Genomic DNA, 13,144 nt, shown 5'->3' with positions numbered 1-13,144 from the left:
CCCACATGGGTAGCTGCTCATGAGGCTGCTGCACACACTCTGGGTGTCACGAGGCGGTGTCACCCTGGGTGGTAATTAGCCATATCTGTAGCCCCAGTTGCCTAATCCAAAGGGAGGGGGGTGGTGGTTCTATCTTTTGGCAGCTCTGGCCCAATCACCCTCCTCCTGAAAAGGAGGGAGGGACCACTCCGGGCTGATTTTTCACCACCTCCTCCCTGCTTGTTTGCTCCTCTCTCACCTTTCTCAGAACCAAGCTTTAAATGCTGGGCAGGGTGCAGAGGAGGAAAGCTTTGATAGCATGGTGGTGGGAGTCAGTAGGAGAATGAGTACAGGGATAACTATTTTAGACCTTATCTTCCCTAGGATCCCAATCCCTGGGTCTTTCAGAAAGTTCTCTTTGAAATGTATTCCAAAGTTCTCCCAGGGCTCTCAGCCTGCCATCCAGGGCGAAGGGATCCCCTGGGGCCTCAGGGTGGAGGCACAAAGGGCCCTGCAGCTCCTGCCAGTGGGATGTTCCTCAGGTGTTTGAGGATTTTTTTATTTTTGGTATGAGCACCCTCTAAGGAAGCAGTCTTCATTTGCATTTTAAGAGAGTAAACTCATAAATGAAAGACACTGCAGACAACACTGTCAACACAGGTTGACAAAAAGCTCAGCCCCTTTTTAATTGACATCCTAGGAGAAAGTCAGAGACATGGGAGGCAGAACAATGGAATGCACTCAAGAGACTACCTGTGATGCAACCTATGAGTAAACAATGTGGCCTAACTTTGCCATTTCCAAGAAGTGCCTGGGGATTTAACTGGCTCCTCTGCCGGCCCCTTGCCTCACTCACTCATCCCACAAATATTTATAGACAATTTATCAGGAACTAGAGAGACAGAATAAAACCAAGCCCCTGCTTTCCTGCAGTTTATATTTCAATTGGAGTGAGGCCAGCAGCCCATGATCAAATATATCCTCTGTCAGGGGGGTTTGATGATGAGTGCTACTGAGAAAAGTGAAGCCGGCCCAGGGATGGAGAAGCCTGGGGAAGGGTCTGTTATAGATGAGTTCACCAAGGAAGACCTTGAGGTCAGAGGGCTGGAGCTAAGACCTGGAGTAGTTTTTTTCAGGAGGAAGCCATGGGGGGAAGAATATTCCAGGGGATAGAAAACCCAAAGGTGCTGAGGCAAGAATGTGTGTGGCTGGTTTGAGATACAGGAGGAGGTGGAGTGAGCAAGGGAGCCACGGTTTGGGATGAAATATGAAGGGCGTTACAGGCCAAAGAGTGAGGCATTTGGATATTACTCCAAGGAATATGGAAAATAACTGGAAGGTCTTAGTAGAGGAGGGACCACACCTAAGCCCTTTGTTCCTTTGAACACCCCACTCTCTTCCCCAAGAAGAGTGATAGGCCTTAAAGAGATGGGGACACACACGTTTGTATATGTACATAAAGATGTGTGTGGTGCGTGGAAAGAGGAGCAGAAGGATGTCAAATGGATATGGTAGTTCTCTCTGGAAAGGGCAATGGTTGGGGGGAGGAGTGGGGACGATGTGGGAAGGGGCCTGATAGGTTGGTTTTTATACATCTTTATTATTTGAATGACATGGAACCACTTGATATATTTCACAAGTAACAGCAGCAAAAAAAAAAAAACCCACATGTACATGCATACATATAGACATACACACATTTATGCACATATACACATGTGAAGACATGTATACACATCATACCTACATGGACACACACACATGCATTCACATATACATACTTTGTGCACCCAGGTGTCTCTACCCGGAAGGCGTTTCTGTTGTTCTGGCAGAACCCTGTCATTATGATGTCTGAACAATCTATGGCCCCTCTCCCCTGACATTGCACAGCGGCTGCAGGGGTGCTGAAAAGGCCTTGTCAATAACAGCGGAGGCTGAAGGAGCCCAGATATTGGTTAGGACTGAGGTGAGTGGGGACTGCTTTGGTTGAGGAGGCTACCTTGTCCAAGGTCACACACCCTTTCAGGACAGTCTTCTCTACTGACTTATTGATATGGGGCTATAAAAGCCTGGCACCCTTGCCCTAACTCAGGACCTCTCTGAAGGACCGCCCTAAGTTCAGAACTCTCTGGAAGGTTGGCTGATGCCCCCCCTCCGAAACGCTGTACAGTGGCTTACTTCTTTCTTTCCTAAGAAGCCTCCTCAGAGCTGACCTTCGTCTCAGTGTCCAGGGACACCTCGCTCTGGCCGTCCTCATGCTGCGTGTCCTCAGGCCCAGCCAGGGCTTACCTTGTCCTCCCCGTGGAAAGCCAGGCAAGAAGCCCAGCTCACTCCCCGGATGTACGCGGTTGCCATCTTGAGAATATCCAGCTTGAAGGGCTGCTCGAGGAAAATGATGTAGTTCTCGGTGACACTGAAGCTGTGGCAGTAGCTCGGGGAGAAGAGGGAGCGGGAGGGGATGGAGCAGATGACCTCCGTGTGCTCCAGGGGGCTCGTCCTCTTCGTCCTGTCTGGAGAAAAGCAAGCCTCAGGCGCCAAGCAGGGCCTGGCTGCCCGGACCACAGCACCATCACCTGTAGCAGAGCTCCTCAAAGTGAGGAAAGCAGGTGAAGGGGGTGCTGCCTCGCTGAAGCAGGGCACAGGCCCACCCCACTCGGAGACCTGTTTCTGCAATCTGAAGACAGTGAACCACAGTCAGACCTCTGGGCCAGGGTTCCACAACCACAACCCGAGGTTTAACCCGGCTCCACCTGCTTTTGGATGAAGGTTTATTTGAAACCCAGCATGCTTCCTCCTCTCTGCAGGGGCCACGGCTGCTTTTGCTTTTGAGCCACAGCAGCGTTATTGAATACTTGCAACAGAGATTACATGTCTGCAAAGCCTCAAATATTGACTCTCCTGAATATGTACAGAAAAGGTTTGTCAGCCCCTGTTCTGGAGCAATGCACTCAAACTCTCATGTGCATATGGATCGGCTGAGGAGCGTGATGAAATGTGGAGTTCGGCTCAGAGGGCGGGCTGGGCCTGAGGCTCCATCAAGCTGGCCCAGGGGAGGGGCCAGCTCCCGGGCAAGTGCTAGGATATTTTGCTGAGGACCCTCATTTGACATTGTGAATTAATAGAAAAATATATATTTTGGCATCTTCCCCCAGACCCTGGCACGGGGCTCCTAAAACCTGCATAGCAAGAGGAACATCTCTTATTCTAATGCTTGGTCTTTGACCCCGTCCGTGACCCAGGCCTCCTGAAAGCTGTGTAAACTCCCAAGTGATAAGAGCATGAGGAGCACCTTTTGAGATGACTCTGGGTGGGCTCCGGGATGGGGGCTGGTCCCCAGAAAGACCAAGTCATAATTACAGCTTGGAATTTTTTCAACTCCATCCCTCATCCTCCAGAGAGGAGAGAGAGGCATCCATCATGCCTACCTAAGAAAGCCTCTATAAAACCCCAACAGCATGGGGTTCAAAGAGCTTACAGATAGGCAAAAACATGCACACTGGGAGCCCGATGCACCCCAACTCCATGAGACAGGCATTCCTGAGCCCCAGAACCTCTCAGACCCTACCCTCTGCATCTCTTCATCTGTATATTCATGTGTATACTCTATTGTGGCCTTTAATAAAACGGCAAACGTGTTTCCCTGAGTTTTATGAGATGCTCTAGCAAATTAATTGAAACCAGGAGGGACGGGGGAGCATGGAGGGGAGAACCCTTGATTTGTAGCCAAGTCTGTCAGAAGCTGTGGATAACCTGGGGACCTACTACTTGATTGGCATCTGAAGTGGGGTAGAAGCAGTCTTGTGGGACTGAGCCCTTAACCTATGGGGTTGTCATGGTCAAGTAGATAGCCTTAGGATTGAGTGAAATAAATCACAGGACACCAGTGGGCATCACAGAGAACTTCTTGGTGTGGGGAACCCCTCACCCCCAGCCAGTGTCAGAAGTGTTGTGAGTGTAGTGGAGTGTCAAAGTGAAGGAGATACAAAGGTAGGGAAAATGGAGTTTTTCTAATACAGACATGTATTTCAGAGGGTTTCATGAATTTCTCTTGCCATTGCCCATTCTGAAACACTTGGGAGAGAATAAGTACCGATGGTGACGAGGGGCTTTTTACATATATTGTGATCACCACGGTAGGCTGTATGATTCGCATTTTACAGATGGGAGCCCAAGACTTGGTGGAATTATCTATATCATTATGGCCAAAGTTACACGGTAAGCCAAGAAGACAGCCCTTTAGCCTGGCTACCTCCTCTGCTATGTGTTAGGGCTCATAACATTCACAGTGTGAAGGAAGAGAAAAGTGAGATAATGGAGTAGTCCAAGTACCTCGCCCAGTGCCCAAACACGGAAGGTACTCAGTGCATGTTCAGTTTTCTTATTCTCCTGCAAGCGTGAGTCACCCACTGGCCAAAAGGACTCCCCTCCCAGGCCTGGGGCTGGTTTCTAATGAGCTATCTGCAAGCGTCTCTCCCTTCCTGGTGGCCACCTGTGCACATTGTGAACAGCTGGCTGGTGGGAGGGAGGCTGTGGGTTGTGGGTTCGTTCTTTTTTACACAAAACAAATGAAGCACAAAGCAAACCGAAATGAAAAGCACCCTGGCCTGGCAGGCAGGAGATGGGCGTGATCCTAGGGTAAGCCACCAGCAGGGAGCAGGCTCTCAGAGGAGCTGCTTGCATGACGTTGCTGTAAGCTGTGACCGTGGGCATGTCACCTGATCCCCTGGGCCTCACAGTCCTCTGTAATATGAGGTGGTAAACTCAAATGCCTACCCTAGACCATCCCCAAGTCTGACATTCTAGGATTCTAAGCTAGACCCTAGATCCCCTTCTTGGTTTAATTAATAGGAGTTCCATTTAACAAGAATACTCATAGTACCTTCTGACTTCAGGGGCTTGCTCACCTCTGCCAGCAGAGCCTGGTAGCTTGCTTAGGAGGTCCTACAGGACTGTGGGGAGGGGGAGCAGCAGGGAGCACAGATGGAAACCAGTTTTCCTAAACCAGGAGGAACCCTTATAGTTCTGCCCTATCTCCAGCCACCACGGGAGGCCTGGTCTCCTGGCTGAGGTGCCCAGGAGGGTCCTGGACAAAATAAGGCCATGAGCCCCACCTTCCTCCCCCTCAGGAACATGCAATCGCAATTGGCCCGGGCTTCCCTCCAGGATCCCTGTGCTAAGTGGAGAAGATCCAGAAGGCCTGCAGATCAGGGTGGGGAACTGGAGTTGATCCCAGCAGGGCTGAGCTCCCTGAACAACTCTGGGAACCTGGCTTCTGGGGCTGGCATGAAAGTGGGTGGCACAGCCTGACATACAAAAGTTGGCCAGAAGACTGAAAAAATGTCAGGAAGGAAGGGAGGGAGGGTGGGGAGGGAGAGAGGAAAGAAAGGGAAATGTGCCGATGAGAAATATATGGATGGATGTGTGGATGACGAATGGGTGGATGGATGGGAAGCCCAGCAACATCTCTTTTCTCCTAAGGAAGGGAAATTAGCTCATGGTCATCTGGACCATCTGGGAGGGAGAGTGTCAGATTGAGTCTGTGTCATGAACAAAAGTCAGAATTCTTCAGAGAGAGTCACCTGCCGTCCGTGCTTCTTGTATCCCCAGGACGACCTACCTGGTGCTGTGGCAGGGATCTTAAAGATCACATATTTTGTCTTTCCCTTGTCCATAATGGATATGCCTATGTTGAGAACATTTCCAGCCGAATCATAATGAGGATGTGCTGTTGCCAGATGTACAGTCACATATTTACTATAATCAACCTGAAAAATATGACAGACACCTGGCTTTAAAAAGGAGAGAAGTTAAAATCCTATGAATAGCTGACTGATTCTAGGGTCAAAGAGGTGAAGGCTATTTCTGCACATTGTCTGATCTGAAAATAAGGCAGACTTCACTTTTCAAGAGAAGGTTTATTCTTGTGAACTGATAACCTCATGGGGGGCTCTACAGCAAATAAATTGCAGGGGATTAGTAAGCTGTGCATTTTCTGTGGCAGTTTTTCAGATCCTGCTTCCTGGCCCTGTCAGGGGTCCTCAGAATGAATACAGGACACCTCACCACAGAGAGCTCTAAGCAATGACCTGTGCAGAGAGGCAGCCATAGTGCTAATTTTGGCCACTGCTCTGTGTCATTCTGCTGAAGTCATTTAAACCATCTCCTTTTGCATTCCACAGAGGCAGAAATCTCCAGGCCTCTCTCTCTCATAGGATTATTTGATTATTCTGGGAATGGAGAGCTTACAAAAACATTTGTTCAGCCATGGCCAGTGTGGCGAAGTGATGAGTGTCAATCTGTGTATCAAAGGGTGGCAGGAGACAACCAATCCATGTGTGTGTCTCACCTCTCTCTCTCTCTCTCTCTCTCTCTCTCTCTCTCTCTCTCTCTCCCTCCCTCCCTCCCTTACTCCCTCCTTCTCTTCCTCCCTTCTTCCCATCCCCACTCATTCTCTCTAAAAATCAATGGAAAAAAATATCCTTGAGTGAGGAGTAACAAAAAATACACACATAAGACAAGAAATTTTTTTGATCAAAGTAAAATTCAACTAGCAAGCTCAATAATGGCCCACTTTGAACAAGCCACAACTGTAGAACAATGCGATGGCCTGGGAACCTGCTATAAGCCCTTCCTCCCCACAACAGCACAGCCCCCCAGCTACTTTGTGCAACTTGTACATCAGTTAGACCTAAGCCACCTAGCTTAAAAAGAGCTGGATATAATTTCACAGCTAAAAAAAGCACTCCTTTTAACAGATCATTAAAATGTATGGTGAAGTCATCAAAGCTTAGAACTGCCAGCTGGAAAAAAAAAAAATTGAAAGTGGGTCTATTGATTTTGACAAAAATGTTGACTTGATTCTGCCCAGGAAAGGTATCTGATTGGGCATTTATTTTTGTACTCTTGCTCTCTGCCTAATGCCTCCCTCTTCAGGTCAATACGAGGTAGGGCCACTGTGAATCATGGGAGGTCCAGCATAGCCATTCACTTAGACACTCATTGAGCTACCACTCAGAGCCAAGAATTTTAGACTCTACTAAAGGTTGAGTTGTGGTCTTCCAAAAGGATACGTTGAAGCCCTAACTCCTGGTACCTATTTTTAGAAATGGGGTATTTGTAGATGTAATTAAGTTAAAATGAAGTCATGCTAGATCAGGTGGCCTTTATCCAATGATCTATATCCTTAGAAGGGACTGGGGTGATGCATCCTATCTATCAGTAAAGGAACACCAGGGATTGCTGGCAACCACCAGGAGGTGGAAGAGGTAAGGAATGATACTACCCTAGAGAACACTGTCCTCCTTCAGAGAGAACATGGCCCTATGTTACCTTGATTTCAGACTCTCAGCCCTCAGAACTGTGAGAGATCAAATTTCTATTGTTGTAAGCCACCCTGTTTGTGGTGCTTGCTATGATAACCCTAGGAATAAAAACAGCCACAAAAATGAAAAAAACTCAGTCCCAGCCCTAAAGGAGCTTAGAACCTAGTGTAAGTGCCATGAGTTTCTGCAGGCCACATGGCCTCCCCTTAAGGGGTTCCTGTCTTGAGTAAAAATCTGATGCTGATTATAAATTCACTGATACCTTTTCCAGAGTTTCCAGAGTCTGTGGGTTGATTTTCCTGATGTAATTGGTCTCCGTGACCGCATAGAAGTCTTCTCCACACTTCATGAAGTTAATCAGGCAGTTGTCTGTGAAATCTGGGATGGTCTGGGACAAGTAGGTAAAAGCTCTGGGGGGAAAAAGCAAATCTATGGGTCAATGGCTGGGTCTACCCAGCTGGAAAATTCTGCTTGAGATGGTTTTAGTTTTCCTAACACTTAAAATGTACTACTTCAACTTAAGGAAGAAAAAGTGCTGGCTCCCAAAATGTCACTAGAGGACTCAGATATCAAGTGACCAAAGGTACTACCATAATGAATAAACTATGGAATGACAATCAGCTGGACAACATGGCCACCAACTGAGCCCTGGGCTCTCAAAAATCCAAAGGTCTTCCGCACCAAAGCCAGAAAGAACTAGTGGGTTATTCTGAAGATTTTTAAGAAGTTCTATAGAAGCCATACATGTACCCATAATGGTTCCTAAAGACTAGCAAAACAACTAATCTTTTGGCAGGAATGTGAATCCGCACCAGTTACCTCAAATTTGTCCAGGAAATGAATTTGTTTGTTTGTTTATTTGTTTGTTTTAAATAAAGAAAACTGACTTTAAGTTAAGAACCCATAACTAATTTGGTCAGAAGGCAAACTCAAGAAAGTTAAGGGGATAGAAAGTTAAGGGGATAGAGACTTGACTTGGGGTGATAAACATACTACATACAGATGATGTATTATAGAATTGTATACCTGAAACATATACTTTTATTCATCAACATCATCCCAATAAATTTAAAAAACAAAAACAAAAACAAAAAGAAAACCCACCAAAAATCAAAAAGGCAAACCCAAAACAGGAAAAAAGGATCCTGGATTCCTGTATTGGTTAGTGCTCCCTCTACTGGCAAATAATATAACAGCAAGGATGCCCCAAAGGTGGTTTTATATTCATCACCCCCCGCCCCCCCTTTTCTTTGTTTCCTCTTCCCCCACCTGCAAATGTGAGTTTCGAGCAATTCTGGAAAAGCAGAAGCAATCATCCATCTCTGGGACCCTCCAACCCTAACACATTTCATAATTCTTGTATATATAAAGAGTACGAGGAAGGGGATACTGACAGCAAGCCCGATTCCGTGGCCAAGAATTTAATTTGTTAAATATGTAATACATTCATATGCATCATAACCCAAATGATTTAAAATATATACAACTAAAGATCTTCTCCTATCCTTTTCTCCCATTTGCCAGTTTACCACCTCTTTTTTTTTTTTTTTTTTTTTTTTGCATCTTTCCAGTTTCTTTTTGCATGTACAAGCAAAAACAAATCTATATTTCTTCCTGCCTTTTTACACAAAATATAGCATATTATTTGCTCTTTAAATTTTTATTTATTGATTTCAGAGAAAGGAAGAGAGGGAAGAAGGAGGAAGGGGAGAGAGAGAGAAAAAAAAAAAAAACACATCAATTTGTGGTTCCACTTATTTATGCATTCATTGGTTGATTCTTATATGTGCCCTGACCGGGGATCAAACCCACAACCTTGGAATACTGAATGACGCTCTAATCAAACAAACTACCTGGCCAGGACTTATTTGCTATTTATATAGCTTTATCTTTTTTAACTTAATATATCTTAGAAATCCTCCCATTCTGTACATCAAAAATATCCTCTTTTTTACTTCTACCTGGTACTTTTCTTTTCTTTTTCTTTTTTTTTTTTTTTTGTAGTTTTACTGTTACCATCTAACCATTCCTCTGTTGATGAACATTTGAGTTATTTTTAATTCCTCATCATAACAAGTTAATGCAGCCATGATTAACCTTGTACGTTTGTCATTTCAGCAGGAACAAGTATGGAATGTGCATTTGCAATTCTGATAGATACTTCCAAATTGCCCTCCCACCAGTCATGTGGGAGAATACTTAATAATGATGCTCTTTGCCTCTCTTGCTGTCAGTGACCGAAAATGGCATAGCAAAGATAGGCCAAGGCTAGTCACGTGACACTTTCATCTCCCCTAAAGACCATTGTCAGACCAGCAAACACTGGTTGTTTTGACCATCAAGAATATCAGAAAGCATGACCTGATTCAAAATGGACAGTTACTTGGAAAATATGTTTTTGCTGGGGTCTGGATAGGCCATTGTTCCAAACTCTGATACCACAATCCTGTTTGCCTCCATATTGGCGTTGTAGGTGTCACTTCTCAGGTACCTGCTCCTGTAATAGACTTCGCCTGAAAGAGAAGAAGCAGAATCATCGCAGGCTGACACCTTCAATGGGTCTTCACATCAATTTCAGCCATTCCAGGGGTTTTACTGAGGGATATTAGGGTGAGCAGGACAGGCATGAGCTTTACCCCTGAGGAGATTCAAGTCTCCACATAGATATGAATCCTTGCTCCATCATCTACCAGCCATGCACTTGACCTTGTGTCATATGCAGGCTTAGTCCCCTTCACTGTGACATGAGGATCATAATACATTTCTCACAGAATTACTGTGGCATTTAAGGCCTGTATAGCACTTGACATACAGTAGGTGCTCAATAAAAGCTACCTATGCTATTGAGATGCAGAGCAGAGTAGGCAAGACTTTGGGCCATTGTCACATATTGATAACTGATGGCTGCTGAAATTCTGGATTGTCCAACAAAATCCTGGAGGCAGAAGGATCAGGTAGGGCTTGGTGAGGCTACACACACTGATCTTCAACCAAATACTGTACAGACCCTGCTCTAGGAACATCCTGGTCTCCCCTTGAGCTGGCCTGTTCTTTCCTGGCCTCTCTCTGAGAGGCACCACCCACAGGCACTGGATAAGGTGCTTTTGGCCCTGTGGTGCTTTACTCAAAATGTTGAAATCTGTTTGCTTAAAATGTAAACACCCAACCCAGGCAGCCCATTTTATTGTATACAACCAGCCCCAGAGCACAGAGCACTTGGGACAACAGGAAATGTGTCTCTGGGATTGCTCAAGGCTGAAATTAAAGAAGGAGTCACCCCCCCCACACACACCCCACCCCACCCCCCACACACACCCAACCCCGCTCCTGGAAGAGTCCAATTAGCCACATTCCTTCTAAAGGAACACAAATAAACAGTCTCCTGCTTGGAATCTTCTAGAATAAAGTCTGGTTTGGGGGGAGGAGAATGGCTATATATATATATATATATATATATACACATACTTATGTGTATATATACATATACATATACATATACATACATACATACATAAATATATATACATATACATATACACATACACACACACACACACACACACACACACACACACACACACATATATATATATATATATATATATATATATATATATATATATATATATTGGGGTTTTGAGTCAGATAGAGCCTCCTGTCTATCAATAAAGGCAGTGGCCTAAGCATATGCCCTGTCCTGTCTTCTGCCTCTTGGCCACCCTGGTGTTTTTCCTTGTGGCCTTGCATGATGTACTGTGCCTGTAAGTAAAATCACCTTTATTTCCTGAGCCTCTCTGTGTCTCCTCTTGTAGTCACACCTGTCTGGCCATCTCATAAAAGGATACCAAATAACTTCTTCCTTTGACGATGAATTTTTAGTTTGAAAACCTACTAGAAGCTTTTAGAAATTATAAACAGCATGGGATAACTTTGGTCATTTGCCTCCTATTTATCCCATGCTTCCATAAGGTAGCCATGGCTCGGCCACTCTCTGCTGGTTCCCTTGTCCCTGGAAAGGGGGGGGGGTGTCTCTAAGGAAGGATGCCAGAGCTACTGCTTAGTAAGCTGTGAGGGGGCCACTTAAGCAATCTGCTATTTCTCAGGTAGAGATGTGGGGGAGGGGGGGAGGGAGGGGTGTGTGTGTGTGTGTGTGTGTGTGTGTGTGTGAGAGAGAGAGAGAGAGAGAGAGAGAGAGAGAGAGAGAGAGAGAGAGAGAGCTGCAAACTAAATTCCAGACAACACAAGCCTGACCTTGGAAAAGTCACTCAACCTCTCTAAAGTTTCCATTTCTACACCTGCAAAGAGGGGATCAGAATACCTCCTACAGCATCAACATGAGCACCACATATGGCCACAGAGGACCTGGCAGTCTGGTGAGGCAGAGCCTCACAGAAAGGAAGCCGCCTTTTATGCACCTCATCCAGCACAGCATTTATTTCCCCTGGAATCATTGGTGACTTCTGTCCAAAAAAGGAGGAGATTGTTAGAGCTTGGAGCTATCAGGAAATATGGAGCCACCCTCTCTGCAGCTGAGTCTGAGCATAATGTCTAAGTTTTTGCAAACAGACCTCATGGTTTTCACACATAGTATCTCCATTCCTGAAATGTTTGAGCAAGTTGCTGGCATAGAGTCAATAATTGCTGACTGGCTTGAAAGAAATAATAGTTATGCAAAAATAATCGTTAATGCTTATTAAGCACATATTATATGCTGGACATTATACAAAGCTCCTTACACATATTAATGCCTTTAAATTCCACAGCAAGTCTATGAGATATGCTGCTGCTATATCTCCATTTTGCTGATGGGAGACTGAGACACAGAGAGGGTAATTTGGCCAAGGTCACACAACATAGGTGCATGTAAGCTAGGATGGTGGAGCTGGGATTCAAACCCAGAAATAGTGCTGATGGTTTTTAATCTACTGAGCGTCTCCCAGGTGTCAGGCTCTTGTTAATCATCTATACTTCTAAGCATCACAACAATTCTCCAGAGGGGATGATTATGCTCTTTTCACTGATGAGGCCAAGGGAGGTGAGTGACCACAGATTATTGCCCAGGCTAAGACACAGGGGGAAAAAAAGTCACCAAGCTGAAGTTCTTGAACATGAATTTCCCCACCATGTGCCCTTGAGCCTGTTAAAGCCTCACGCAAGCCATCCTGGACCTCTTGAAGAACTCAGCTCGTGCTGCTGTGACATAAACCAGCCAGTGGCCAATAGCAAAGAGTTCACATTTCACTTTCTATTGTTGTTAATCCTCACCTGAGGATATTTTCCCATTGATTTTTAAGAGAGTGGGAGAAGAAGAAACAGAGAGAGAGAAACATGGATGTGAGAGAGACACATTGATTGGTTGCCTCCACACACGCTCTCCAACCAGGGCAGGGGATCAAGCCTGAAACTGAGGTATGTGCCCTTATGGGAATTGAACCCAGGACCCTGCAGTCTGTGGGTGGATGCTGTATCTACTGAGCCAACCAGCCAGGATTATAATCCACTTCTTGAGCTAGTATCCTGAACTCAGAATTTTGCCTTATCTGTGGCACTCTCTATTTTCTGCCCTATATTCTGCGTCCACTCAGAGAGAGTTACTGAATGTATTACTTGAGTGACATGGCTTTCCTGAGCATTTGACTTTGATCCTTTCAGCTCTGTTACTCCCCTATTTTGATTTGATACATGTTTGATTCCAAAACATGTAATCTTTTGCCTGTGGTTGCCCAACTTATTGAGAATACATATTACGTAGTTTGCAAGTTGAACTCTTTGAAAAAAGAACTTTGGCCACCTTTCCAGGGAGGTTTATGATTATGGTGGGCTGAATAATCACCTCCCCAAGA

At 45.4% G+C, this 13,144-nt stretch overlaps 1 protein-coding gene across 4 annotated transcripts in view; it reads right to left on the bottom strand.

Moving 5' to 3' along the window:
* BCO1 (beta-carotene oxygenase 1) overlaps nucleotides 1-13,144 on the bottom strand; it is a 79,799-nt gene that overhangs the window by 18,255 nt on the left and 48,400 nt on the right. For all 4 annotated transcript variants that reach the window (XM_084905571.1, XM_084905570.1, XM_084905569.1 and 1 more), the window contains 4 exons: nucleotides 9,685-9,814; nucleotides 7,564-7,711; nucleotides 5,597-5,744; nucleotides 2,269-2,489 (listed from right to left, as the gene is read on the bottom strand). In XM_084905571.1, coding sequence (XP_084761697.1) covers nucleotides 2,269-2,489; nucleotides 5,597-5,744; nucleotides 7,564-7,711; nucleotides 9,685-9,814 — 647 coding nt within the window. The remainder of the gene's footprint in view (nucleotides 1-2,268; nucleotides 2,490-5,596; nucleotides 5,745-7,563; nucleotides 7,712-9,684; nucleotides 9,815-13,144) is intronic.

Source organism: Pipistrellus hanaki (genome assembly GCF_964339955.1).
Source record: "Pipistrellus hanaki genome assembly, chromosome: 15".
NCBI classification, from domain to species: Eukaryota; Metazoa; Chordata; class Mammalia; order Chiroptera; family Vespertilionidae; genus Pipistrellus; species Pipistrellus hanaki.
The sequence above is the reverse complement of the archived record's forward strand: the minus strand, read 5'-3'. Positions and strand labels throughout refer to the sequence as shown.